Source organism: Cicer arietinum, chromosome 2 (genome assembly GCF_000331145.2).
Source record: "Cicer arietinum cultivar CDC Frontier isolate Library 1 chromosome 2, Cicar.CDCFrontier_v2.0, whole genome shotgun sequence".
Taxonomy (NCBI): domain Eukaryota; kingdom Viridiplantae; phylum Streptophyta; class Magnoliopsida; order Fabales; family Fabaceae; genus Cicer; species Cicer arietinum.
Window position 1 is genome coordinate 2781371 of NC_021161.2, and position 15136 is coordinate 2796506.

Here is a 15136-nt window from a genome sequence, read left to right on the forward strand (position 1 = left end):
TTTGAAAGGAAACAGAGAGGGGGTGTGTGAAGTAATGTGAGAGGGTGGAAATAGTATTCTAACATGTGCATGTGCCTAAGTTATCGGCACTACTGTGGGGTTAAAAAGTGTTAAGTGTCGGAAATTTTAAGGTAACTATGAATTGTTCAAAGACCGTGAGATTTGGTAACTTTTGTGGTTCATATTTTATTTGCATTTTTGTTAAGAGTATTTGTGTTTATTGGGTCCTAAACAATTTCCATTCATTTTATTTAAATAGCAAAATCTGATCTAAAAAGTTTAATGTATAAAAGAAATTTTCTTTTCTAAATTTGATTGACTCACTTGTTATATGTTTTCAGCATTGGTATTTGGTGCTTACTCTTCTTTAATCAACGAAAATATAGGTCATTATTTGTCGTGTTTAATAAATTACACATGATAAGTAATGGCATAATTACATTTTTATTGGTTTATACAATAAAAAAAACAAGAGAGATAAATTTTGATTAATGAGTTAACAAATTAATCTTTAAAATTGAAATCATTTGATCAATTTAGTCTTTATGTCCTACAAAAGTGTTATAAATGGTGAATTGGAGCATTGTTGAGGACATGTACTTACGTGAAAATGTTTTTCTAAAATTTTATTTATGGCCTATGTTGTTAATTTCATAAATAAATTTTTTATTTAATTAGTAAACGTTGAAACTAATAGTCCCTTTTAAAATACATTAAAAAAAAAATATGAGATTTTGGTTGCAAACGTGGCGTGGAATTTAAATATTGGGTCATAGATAGATCATAGAATTGCGTTTAAGAGTTGTTCCTCTTATTTTTGTTACTATCATCTAATAGAAATTTTATAAGAATTTTTAGATTTTTGTTTTGCTCAATTTGTTTTAGACTTATATATTTGCACATCTAACAAGCTAGTTTTGTTAAAAATTTAAAGACTAATTATTATATTATTTTTTTGACGCTATTTGAAAACTAATTTTTCACTATTAAATACTTTATTAACATCAAAATTAATTACCATCAATTAACTTTATGCTTATTTTTTCCCTCTTTTTTTATTGACATAAAAGGTTCAAGATATGTTTGAATTCAATTGTAGTCTCCATCTTACAATAATTGACAAATTTGATCTTAAATTTAAATAAGTCTATTGTACTATTGCATACACAATCCATATCTTGAATTAAGATTGGTGATAAGGATCGTTAAAAAAAATGGTAATAAAGAAAAACAAAACGCAAGAACTAAATTTCGTCCTAATTCTATTTAAAATTACAAAATTGAGTTGTAATGTAAAAAATGAATCTCCTTATAATTTTATTGAAGACTTTATCTTTAATCTTGAAAATTTGAGTATTTCCCAATAAAATATTTCAACGTTTTGTACTCAAATTAATTGTACATGCAATTAATATTGCTTTTAGATTCAAGCTTTGAGTCTTTACATGTAGAGGAAATGGTGGACAATAGCGTATGGAATTAGCAAATTACCATTACTTTACATTATTAGGATCATCATAAATTAATTATTAGGTCACAAGTTAACTTCCTTACTTTATAAGGAAATGAGAATAAATGAAGGATCACTAGTTCTTGCATTGGGATCAAATATGAGAAGCCAAATTTGTCTTTGTGTCCTTTAATGTATGATTGTTGGTTGGTAACCCTTTAACTATATTCGAAGATACTTAAAAGTCAAACACACCAAAGAACCATTTAAATGTAATATTGCAAAATTTTTTTTAAAGAACTCTTCACTCTAATAGTGAAATTTACCCACACTATTTCTATTAATTTATTTAAAAATAAGGGATGTAATATGGATTTGAACTTGTGCTCTAATGTATTAAATATTTCTACGATCTTTTATTATATGAGTTGCATACATAGACTTGAATTTCACTGCCATTTGTTTTAATTACAAAACATAATCACTACGTTTGTTTCCTATAATATTGTTTACGACAAATAAGGTTGATATGACCTGAATTTACAAATATTAATTTGTATATGTAAATGACGATCTTGGTATGGAGTTTCCTATTGAAAGTCTTATTGACAGATAGTTTTTCCTCGCAGAGACGAGAATAGGGATATGAATCAACAACCTTTGTATGTGCATGTGTGTATCTATATGTGTGCAAATATTTTATGATATATTTACTTATGTTTTCGCACAATATTTTATTTATTAAAAATAGAAATATTGATGTGATGTTTGTTTGTTATCACAAGACTTACAATAATATTTTAATATTTAATTTTATTTTTTTATGTTTGTTTTAATATTACAAGAAATATCTAATGGTTTTCATGGTTGAATTTTATTTTATTTTTTCTTAGAGAGTCCATCAACTCAGGGAGTTATTTTAACTCTGTTTTAATTACTGCTGATCCTATGGTGAGTGTCCATCAATATAAAAAAAATAATCAGAATTCTATTATTTTCAATCAAATTGAGAGAAAAAATAAAATAAAATTAAATATTAATACAGAGACATCCCAAGAATATATATATATATATATATATATATATATAATTTAATTTTTGTTTAATTTTTTAAGATTTCTTTTTTCTCAATTTGGTTTTGTAAGTTACTTTTTGGTTCTAACGTTAATTCTTATGTTCTAGTTTGTTGGCACAAATATTATTTTTTTATTAGTTTGCTTAAAAAAATGCATGTGACTCGTATTGACTCATTTTGATGTTGACTCATATTGTCCTCGTCAATTTCATTTTCTTCCTATTATCATCTTCCAAACCTAAAACTATAAAATTTCAAAAAATTCAGGAAAAAAAACTCATAAAAATCTGCATTCCAATTTTGTTGATGATATTAACGTCTAATTTTGGCAATTAAAATGGTAGATTCAAGTTTGAAAGAATGAGTAAATGGCAAATTGTAAAAAGTGAAAAGAAAATAACAAACTTGAAATTAATTGACATAAAATAAGAATTAAAAACATTGAACATCACTAACAATCATTCTTCTCATCTAATTTTATTCTTTTACCAATTAAAATAGTAAGTTCAAATTTAACACTAACATCTAATTTTTTCCCTTCTCTACACTTCAAATTTAATTTCAAATTCATATTAATCTTTTACTCTTCTCTCCTACCATAGATCCATCCTCCTTTCTACAACCCCTTAATCACCAAATATCTCCCATTTTTTTTTTTTTTTGTCTTTTAAATTCATCTAAAAAATTGACGTGTAGGAAGGAGAGATACAATTTGTCAGAGCAATTCATTTTTATAGTGTCGTATGCATTCGGTTTTTCTATACTTTGTATTATCATTATTCTAAAATTTGAAGAAAAAATTGTGAAGAAGAGGATGGGGAAGAAGATAAAACCTAACCATTTAATTTAATATTTCTATTTTTCATAAAAGTTATTATTTAAAAATATAAATTGATGATTTGTATTTTCTAGTTATGAAACATCTATTCTCCGCTAGAGTCACATAAGCATTTAATAGATACATGGTATTTTTTAATGGAAATATTAACAAATGATATTTGTGCAAATGAACTAGAACATAAATGATAACTTTACAAAGAAAATGTAATTTAAATGACTAAATCGAGAAGAAAAAAAAACTTATAAAGATTTAAGCGAAAAAATGAGTTAAACTTAAATGGCTAAAGTGCAATTTAACCTATTATTAATTAATCAAGAACAAAAACCATGAAGTCACGTCAAAATATCAAATTCCAAAACATGATCTATTATTATAAAATTTGAAGAAAAAATTGTGAAAAAGAGGATGAGGAAGAAGATAAACCCTAACCATTTAATTTAATATTTCTATTTTTCATAAAAGTTATTATTTAAAAATATAAATTGATGATTTGTATTTTTTAGTTATGAGACATCTATTCTTCACTAGAGTCACCTACTCACTTAACGGATACATTATATTTTTTAATGGAAATGTTAAAAAGTGATATTTGTGCAAATGAACTAGAATATAAATGATAACTTTACAATGAAAATGTAATTTGAATGACTAACTCAAGAAGAAAAAAAACTTACAAGAGTCTAAGCGAAAAACTGAATTAAACTTAAATGACTAAAAATTCAATTTAACTTATTATTAATTAATCATGAACAAACACCATAAAGTCACATCAAAATATAAAATTCCAACGTATGGTCTATATAATAAATGAGTAAATTGATATTGAATTTAAGATAAAATCCACGATCCCTACTAAAAGTTATTGAATTCATCGTTGAGCCACACAAAAAACTAAAGAATCTTGTGTACAATAGTTATTCATCTGTATATTTTTTTATTACTTAATTAGATTAAATGATTTTGAAAATTACTTTAACCATTCATATCAACCACAATATATTTAGTTTTCATAAATTGCAAGAAAATGTGTTTTCTAAATTATTTATATATTGTCTATCTTTATATAATAATCAACCTCAAATACTCGTGTGGATGCATATATATTTTGCTAGTTGTAATTTATTTAAAACTCTTTATTTTTTTAGACAAAGCGATTTATTTAAGATTCTAAAGACAATACCTTCAAGAGAGGCTCGAAATCACATTCACAGCCCAAAGTGTTTCGGGCCCCACGGGCCAATCTGGATGCAAGAAGCATTTTAAAACAGAGAAACACTTTTTACAAAGATGAAATTCTTATTATTATTAAATAAAGTCACTGCCTAGTTGGATGAAATTCTTATGTGCAGTCCATTTGGTGCTTGAACTCTAGGAAATTTCACAAGTTTATTTTCTCCTACTTCTTCCCACCTGCAATCAACATTAATTAAATATATAATAAGATTTCAGAATCAACATAATTTTATCATAAAGTTTCATAATAAACTAACTAGTGTTTATTTAATTGTGTATACAAATATAGTTCAAAAATAATGTACATAATATTTGTTCTATTTAAATTTTCAATTCATTTTAAATTCCTTGAGGATCTGAATTCTTCTTTCAACCAAACACACTATTTTAAGGTGGTAAATTAATTACCTGTATTTAGTCACAAAGTGATGCAAGAAAGTTGAAATTTCATTGACTCCCAACTCTTTTCCTGGACAAAGTCTTGTGCCACGTCCAAATATTAAGAAATAGTTATGTGACTCTAGACTCTTATCCTGTAAATTAAATTTGAAGATATATCAATATATGCTAATGTAATGAAATCAATTTTTTTAATGCATTAGCAAAGAAAAATATTTGTGTACTAACCATCCACCTCCATGGATTAAATGCTAGTGGATCAGGATACAACAAAGGGTCATAATTTATCTCTCTTGTAAACACATAGATTTTCCATCCTTTGGGAATGAAATAGCCTGAAAATAAAAACATAGATTAGTGACAATTTTTAATTACAAAAATAAAATGCCAAATCATTTAAGTCTCCTAATTTATTCATCCATTTTTAATTACAACTATTTTCTTTTTGGTTCATGAATGTATTTTTGTTTTTTGAGCAATTTTTTTCACTCTGCACGTTTTTAAAAAAGATTTAATTTGGATACATTAATATTATCGATTAATTTCAATCGTTAAATCATTAGAATATTTTAATTTTAATGATAATTATATCAAAAATCATAATTATAAATGATTGTGATGTACTGACAATGTAAATATATATTTACATTAATAATATAAACAATTTTTTTTTTAGATGTATATTCAAAGTGTTTATGGTGGTAGAAACATTTTCTCCTTAGTCTTATTTATTGAAATTACATTTTTTTATTGAAAACGTGGTCAAGAAAATAAAAAGAGCACTTAAAGTAAAAAAGTAATTAAAAACATCTTGAGCCCATAAACTAAGCATACCATTTAGTTCCATGTCTTGAGTAGTTTTCCTATAAACACCATTAACTACTGTGGCCAATCTAGTTGTCTCCAATATCACCTGAAAATGTAAATAAAATAATTGAAAAGAATTATAACAGTTATAAGAAGAAAAATTAAACTTAATTAAGTAATTAAAAAAGTATATAATTCGTAACGTCCAATTCAATCGATATTATCAAGAGTTTTGTAATGGGCAACCCCCACTTGTACCTCTCACCCTCCATCTTCATGGAAAATACTTTATTGCCCTTAATATTATTAGTAAAAATTTCCAAAAAAAATTTCCTCTTTTTTTTACCTATTTTATTCGAAAGTTTGAATTGTCCGAATCACATGTTTGCATACATTCGAACATTTGAAACCTTTGAAATCCATAAGTAAGATAAATTTCGAAACTTTGAAATTTTCGAAATATGAATTTTCCAAATCTTCGAAAGTTTTCATGAACATGAAACTTTCGAAGTTCATTTTTTCCCAAAATTTTGAAGCTTTCTAAAGTTTTCATGAACATGAAACTTTCAAAAATGTAGAAAACTTTGAAATTTTGGTATTCATTGAAAGTTCCGACATTGTTTCGGAAGTTTGGTATTCAATGAAATTTCCGAAACAAACTTCAAAAGTTTGAGAACAATACTAAAGTTATGAAATGTATTTTTATTAATAATAAATAGTAATAATTTAATAGTAATAAATAATAATAAATTTTTAATCATAAATTTATAGGAATAAATTAATAGTAATACATTTATAGTAATAAATTTCATATTTAATTTCAGAAGTTTCAATTTCATTAAAACTTTCGAAAATTTTGATGTTTTCTGAAAAATCACACTTCGGAACTTTCAAATTTATCCGAAGTTTCGAATGTTTCAGAGAATTCGGAAAAATATAGCATTTCGAAACTTTGACATTTATCAAAAGTTTCAAAATTTGTTAAATTTTCTGGAAAATTAAATTTTGAAAGTTTCAAATTTAACAAAACTTTCGAAAATATCAAAAAAACTAACTTTTTATTATTTCAAAAGTTTATAATTTTTGAATATTTATGATTTTATACAAAATAATAAAAGACAAAATCGTCTTTAGAAAAAAATGGGAATAAAAAGTACAATTGAAGGAGTGCACGGTACAATTCTCTATTATCAAACTAAATATCATTTTTTTTGAATTTAAATTCAAGACATTGCACTTAAATACAAATTTATTTACTATTTACTCTAAAAAAAAACATAATCTTACCGCACGAGTAAATCTCATTGATTTGATATCATTGCTGTCAATTGGTTCATTTGGCTTTTTCCTCTCTTTTATGTCCAAATGCTCTTTCTGTAACATATTCCATAGTTCACATAGTTATAATATAAAGCATAGAGTTTCATGAATACAAATTAATTGGGAGATGAGGTTAAATGTAAAATTCTTCATATTCAAAAGTATGGGAGTTTAACTACTAAATTATTTATAAAAAAAAAAAAGAATAAAAATTTTCTAACAATAATTTAGATAATAATTGTGTCATGATTTTAGACAATATAATAATGTCAAGAATCACAATAAAATATAATCACCGATCAATTAATGAATTATAGTCGTAGAGACATAAAAAAAAAAAAATACATCTATTGTGATTGAAGTATTAAATATTAGCAACATTGCAATTTTAACTGTTGCATTATTATTGAAAATCACAATCAAACCCAACCAATGTCACCTCAATAAGATGTTGCACTCGCAAACACATAAACAATTATAGTATTGCATTTCAAATTGTGAAAGCTTACCTTTATTATTTAAAATATTGATATGTAACCATATATGATTATATTATATATATAAAAAAATAATGATATCTAAGAAAACAATGGAATATTGTACTCACTCTTAGTTCTTCAAGAGCTTTGGGATTGTCATGAAGGTACTTGAGTATCATCATTGATGTGGTTGAAACAGTTTCATAACCAGAATACATAAGTGTAATCACTTGATCAATGATTTCTTCATCACTTAGTATGTGCCTATTTTCATCTCTTGCCATCAAAAAACCAAGCACGTCTTTGTGAGTTTCATTTGATTCTCTCCTTTCCTTAAGTAACTCACTCAAAATTCTTATCATATTCTTCCTTGCCTGCATCACATAGTTATTTCTAATTATTTTTTTTACTAATTATGTTAGATTTTTTTTGCAATATGTAATATATTACAATAAAAATATGAAATAATTATCTTTCTTAAATTAGTAAAACAATTCAAATTATTAAAAAATTTAATACTATATTTAATTTTTTTAATTCTCATGGTTTAGTCAATGAATCTATATAAATAGAGATGGAGGTAGTAATAATTTTTAATTAAATATGTAAATTTTAACATTTTTTAAAATATGAAATAAAAATAATTAATGCATGTGCATTTGAATTAGCATGTTTATGTAAATGGCAAATACATTTTATATTAAAGATATGTTAAGTATATAACACGTGTCAGTGTAACTCCATATCCATATGATACTAACAAACATGATTATATTAAATTATTTCAAATTGTCATTAGTATTGCCATGTTAATGTTGTGTATGTGTTTGTGACTCATAATAAACATCAAAATGAAAAAGAAAAAAAAAATCAATGATTTAACCTGAAGTCCTTTGCGATAATTTGTTCCTGGAAGATTAATTGGTAGAGAAATGGTTCCTAAAACAAGCTGAAAATACTCTGTCTTTAAAGAGTCAGCTAATGAGCTTGATTTACCAATCCCAGCAATTTGCTTCAGAGATAAGAGGAAGGCCATCTGTTCAAAGGATTAGGAATTTGGAATGTTTATGTTAGAATTTTGTATTATAAATTTGAGGTTAAATATATTTTTAGTTCTATAAAATTATGATATTTTAAATTTAGTTTTTAAAATAAATCTATTCATTTTTAATCTATATTTTTTATTATTAAATAAGTTTTTAGTTTTTATAAATTTTTTATATTTCACTTTTAGTTCTATAATTTTTTTCTCACTTTTTAGTCCTTATAAATATCACATTTTTTCCTATTTTAGTCTCTATGGTAAGAACTAAAATTAAAAATAATAATGTTTGTAGAATTTAAAAAATTCGAAATTTTCTTATAGGAATTAAAAGTGAAATAAAGTAATTGTATAGAAAAAAAATTATTTTACTCTATTTTATAAAAAGATTTTAAAATAAAGACTTAAAGTGAATGAAAAACATATTAACATTAAACATTATATGTCTAATTTTATAAGGAATAAAAAAATATCTAACCTCAAATGTTATCAAGTGATTATTGAAATTTTGATGAATATAATAGTACAAACCTCTTTAGTTTTCTCTTGAATGTCTATGATTTGGTCATCCAAATTGCTTAGGAAATCAGTCATAAACTCATCAATTCTTGGCAGAATTTGTTCTCTTATCATGGTAGGGCTAATAACATAAAGAAGTGCTCCTCTCATGTACTTGTGAGTGGAGCCATGAACAGCTGCAATATTACCTTTTCCTAAAATATTATACATAGATTCAGGATATCCAGGAACAAAACCTTTTGCTTCATTCAATAAAATGTATCTATTAAGTTCTGGATCTATTGAAACAATGGTAGGAGAACCAAGTAAGTGTGATTTGAAAAAACTTCCATACCTGCAATTTTTATAAATTAAAAAAACTAAATAATTAAACAATTATTATTAATGAGGTATAACTTAAAATTAAGTGTCAACAACACGACGAAATGGGGAAGTGTTTTGTCTCTCGCCGCCCAACTCCCAAAAAGAATCTGCATCTGTCTCAATTTTTTATTGAAGTTGAAATTTAAGTCTTTACCTCTACTCTTGGTAGAGTTAGATTATATTTTCCGTTGAGAGAATACCAAATTTTATGATATATAAAATGTATTTATGAAATATAAAAGTATTAAATAAAATGAATAAGTAAATAAATATAAAAATTTATAAAATGGTAATAATTTTATTAGTTGGACAAATGTTAGGCCGATATCCACATTTTGTCACATTATTTTCTATTTCTTTATCACTCAAAGTATCAAAGAGGTGTTTTGGTGTAATAAATCTTTTTTAAAAGAAATATATCATTAAATTAAAGTCTAATAATTATATCTCACTTTTTCTCCATTTTTCCCCATCATAAGTCTTCTCCAATTTACTTCTTACCTCAAACCCCCACCATGGTTTTATTATCTTATAAATTAATAACCATTATTGTTATCTTTTAGGGGAAAAAAGTTGAATTTTGAGTAAATTGCTTTTTTTTTTAATTCTCAAAATTTCCCTTTCTTGAAATGTAATATGCTAGACTTAATACTATCATACAATTCAATAACATAATCATATCAAGAGTGACTTGCAAATGATGTTCTAAATAATCATATCTAAAATTGTTTTAAGTTTGACAAAATCACATATGATATGATTACAAAATCACATATGATATGATTTTATAAAAAAATTCTGCTAAAATCAAAATATGATATCGTAATTTTGTCGAACTTATTGTCACTTTAAATATGAATTAAATCATCGATCATAAAACAACTCAAACTCTAGAAATAAAAAGCACTTTTTTCAACTTGTACATGTAAACAAAGGAAAACTTCGTTACTAGAATCTAAATATTGATTGAAACCAACCTTGCACTTCGATTTTTCATGAAATTTGGACCTTGTTTAAGAAATTCAATTGTTTCTCCAAACACTGGCCATCCCATTGTGCCAGGTGGCAAACCTTTCTTCTTATACCTAAGTTCATTCCACCTCAAAAGAATAGAGAAAAAACAGAGAACAAGAAATACACCAACAATTTCCATGATAAAAGCCATTGATTCTATTAATCAAAACTCAACTCATATATATATAGGTCCTTGAGCTATATGTTGCATTGAAGAATAATTACCATAGAGACAAAAATAAAATCACACTCTTCAAGGTACTCTATTAAAAGCCTTGAATCAAGAGATTGAAAAACGGAAAAATAAAATAAATGGTGGTTGGTAATTTTGTGAAGGAAGTGAAGACATTAACAATAAAGATATATGCAGTTGAGGAGCATAATAATTTATGCATAAAAAATTCAAACCCTTATTTAGGTTGTGTTATCAGCGAAGCTTTTTTTGGATATAAAATTATTTTTAGGTAAAATTTGTTTGACCAAATATTCTTATAAATAGTATGATTTTGTTAAAAACAGCCATAAATGAATTATGTATTAAAAAAACGAAACTCCAGAAAAATACTCACACGCATTTATAACATATTATAAATTATTATAATATTATATTCTTTGTTACTATATCTCAAAAAAATAAATAGTAATACTATAATCATATTCAAGAAACTGGTCAAACTATCAAGAAGATAATTATTCAGCATAATCCTATAATTTGTAATATTTTTGAAATATAAATTACAATATTATAATTATAGCTTGAGTTCTCTTTAAATAATTACTCTCGAAAAACACTTTTCATTTTGTTAATATAATTATTTATGGGCTTTTCTTGATCACTTTTGTAGAATTTAATTTAATTTATATATTATTCATTTATTATAATTTTTAACAAAATCAGACCATTTATTAGAATATTTGTTCAATCTACTTTTAACTCAAAATTAACTTCTAAAATAAAAAAGAAACACAAATATACAAACAACTTTATTTTATTTTTAAAGCTCATATTTTTAACATTAACTACAAAATAACTTTCATGATATAAAAAAGTTAGCCCAAATACAACCTAAATAAGGGTCTTTAAACAAAAATAAAAATAAAACCAAAATAAGGATCTCAATTTACAACAACTTATGAAAATTCATCACTGACTTTTAATATATTATTCATTTATGGTAGTTTGTTAACAAAATCAAATCATTTATAAGAATATTTAGTGAAACAACTTTTTGCTCAAAAATAACTTCTAAAGTAAATAAAAATAAAAATAAAACTAAAATCACTAAAAAACTTTAACTTTACTTTTAAAGCTCTTATTTTTAACATTAACATGATAGAAAAATTAATAATTCATATTAGTTATCACTTTTGCATTAATTGTGCATGTCTATTGCACTCACTAAATATTTATTATTTTCACACTTAATTTTGTCAGCTATTTTTAGATTTTCTATAAAAAATAATAAATATATAAAAAATGAAATAAAAAAATATAATGATAAAAATAAATATTTAAGCCTTTAAATTTTAGAAAATCATAGAAAATAGATATAATTGAATAAAAAGAAATGGATAAATCATAATAAAAATCACGATAATAATGATCATTTCAATGAAAAGAAACCGAAAAGAAATGAATGTGATAATAAAAATTAATATAATAGTGATCAATTCAATGAAAATAAACCAAAAAAAATGAATTAATGGTAATAAGAATTAGTATAATGGTAATCAATTAAATAAAAAGAAATCAAAAAAAAAAATTAATAGTAATAGAAATGGTGATTAGACCATTATTTCTTTATCTTTTGCAACCTACCCAAAAAAGAGTATATATATAATCGACAACAAAAGTAGAAAGAGGAGAGCACGATTGAGTAAAACAAAGAAGAAATTAGAGAGAATAATAGGCAAAAGACGAGGAGTGGTCTTGGGAAAATATGTCCAATAAAAACCAATTAAGTAATAACGTAAATTATTTCTCTAATTTTCTTCTTATTAGTCTTTGTATTGCATCCCTTTAAAAAATGTAGTTTAGTTTTTTTTTCTTCTCTTTATCTATTTATGCTAAAAAAATAAACAAACATATTAAACTTTCATTTCTTTAAAGTTGTTTGTTCCCAAGATTGTTTTCTTTGTAATTAGGGATGAGAATAAGTTAGGTCGTCGATCAAGGACCTATGGTCTGACCTACTTATGGTCTGATATGGCTGGCCTATTTAATAAAATGGTCAGACTCAAACTAATTTTAAAGCCTATTTATTTGGGTTTAGAGTTTAGGGTTTAAATAGTTCAGACTCAGGCTTATAAAAAAACCTATTAGGTCTGACAGGCCGGTCTATATATATTTTATTATTTATTAATGTTATTTACTATTATTATTATTATTATTATTATTACTTATTAATAATATTATTTTCTATTTTAAGTCGTTTCATATTTGGTTTGATTCCATATTCGATAGTAATTTCATATTCGATAGCCGTTCAATTAGGTAATTACTCAGTAGTCATTCCATATTTGATTGAGAGGTAATAATAGGTGTCTTTATTCAGTAAAAAAAAATATTCTTTGAAATTATTTTTTAAGGTTTAAAGGGTGTTTGTTTCGTATTTAAAAAGAAATAATTTTGTTAGAAAAAACATTTTTTGTCTAATATATATAGATATATACATTGTTATTGGTATGTGGATATCATTATATGGTATGGGTAGAGCATTATGTAAATTGACCATGGATAGATCATGTAGCTTTTTTGGAAGGTAGTTGTAGTGCAGACTTGTTAGTTATTATTATATTAGATTTAATTATAATTTTATTAGTTTCCTTTTTATATAAAGACATAGTTTAGCCTATTTAAAAAAAAAATATGATATTTAAATATTTTTAATGTAAATAAGACTTTTAAATAGGTTTTCAGGTCAGACCAGACAAAAAAAAAAAAAAAAAGCCTATGAGTAGATCAAGACCAGACTTAGACCTAAAAAATTAATTTAGGCCAGACTCAGGTCTTTCAAAGTCTGGTCTGACCTATTCCCACCCCTATTTGCAACACAAAATACTATAAAAAAAATAATAATAATAATTGATGTTTATAAACTCATCACCAACACATCACTCACCTCTAACAGAGCTTCACCATCGCATCCATCCGTTTCGTTCACATACATACATTGTTTTCTAACAAAAATATCATTTTTTCTTTACTTCAATAAAAAAATATAAAAATACAATTATAATTCATGAATAGACATCTTACTTATTTTTTTTTGTTTGTTGTTGTTATTATTATTATTATTACATTTTTATTTTTTTATACGTATATAATAATAATTATAATACTAAAATAATTAACATCGAGTAATAATAAGATCGGATAACACGTAAATATTTTCTACGCAATAACTGTGTGTTGTGATTTCTCTATTTTATCTGGGGATACATATATAATTTTTTATTTTTTTATTAATGTAAATAATTCATTTTCATTTTTTAAAATTTTTTAGGAGATAAAATAAATATATAATATGTATACAATTAATTATAGGACCGTTTTAACAAATGATATAGGATAATATTATTTTCCCTATTTGTAATCTCCTGAATACGTTTTGTTTAAGAATTTTATTTGCTTCTTTTTTTCACAGACAAACCAAAACATCTATTAAACATTTTTTAAATATTTCTTAAAATAAATAACAAATATTTATCTAATATAATAAATATAAAATACTTATATAAAATATTAATATATAAAATCCTCTAACATTTAATCTTAGTATGTTTCTTCTTATCATAGACACTCCTATTCAAGGAATCGTTAAACCCTGTATAAGAACATTTTCATCATATTTGAGAATTAATATTTTCCGTTAGATCGAACATTTATTACTAATATTAATAATATAGACAAAATATTTCTTGTCATGTTTTAATTTAATTTTAAATGACAATTTAATTCTTTAATTTTTTTCTTGATTTGAACTTTTATGTTTTAAAATGTCAATAATGTTATCATTTATTATAGAAATTCAGAAGATTTATCATCATCTTCAAACAAAATTAGAAAATTAGAAATTAACTTCAACAAAATTCATATTTTTATCAAATTCATAACTCAAATTTTGAAATAAACTTATATTTTCATCTTCAACAATAACATCAAATCCATTAAATAAAGAACTCACATTTTAAAATTTAAGTTAGACATTTGATTTGGAGAAGAAAAGAAAGATGATGAAGATATTGTCTTGGTGATTTGAAGTTCAAATATTAAAATGTGAGTTCTTTATTTAATGAATGTGATATCGTTGAAGATGAAGATTTGAGTTTATTTGAATTATGAATTTGATAAATATATGATTTTCTTGAAATTGAAAAGAAATTTTTTAAATTTTATTTGAAAATGATAATAAAATTTATGAGTTTATGATAAAATTTGATATTGACATTTTAAGACATAAAAAATTAAATTATTATTTAAAATTTTATAAAAGATGAAACTAGAAAAAGAAGAACTAAAGAGTAATATATATATATATATATATATATATATATATATATATATATATATATATATATATATATATATATA

General features: G+C 24.0%; 1 protein-coding gene across 1 annotated transcript; it reads right to left on the minus strand.

Moving 5' to 3' along the window:
- Window positions 1–4522: 4522 nt before the first annotated feature.
- On the minus strand, window positions 4523–10944 carry LOC101510185 (cytochrome P450 85A-like). The gene is made up of 9 exons (XM_004507236.3): window positions 10506–10944; window positions 9178–9499; window positions 8488–8640; window positions 7733–7978; window positions 7093–7179; window positions 5833–5911; window positions 5227–5333; window positions 5008–5132; window positions 4523–4776 (listed from the first exon to the last, which is right to left on the minus strand). The coding sequence occupies exons 1-9, from the start codon at window positions 10691–10693 to the stop codon at window positions 4689–4691; spliced, it is 1395 nt and encodes a 464-aa protein (XP_004507293.1). The 5' UTR covers window positions 10694–10944; the 3' UTR covers window positions 4523–4688.
- Window positions 10945–15136: the final 4192 nt, after the last annotated feature.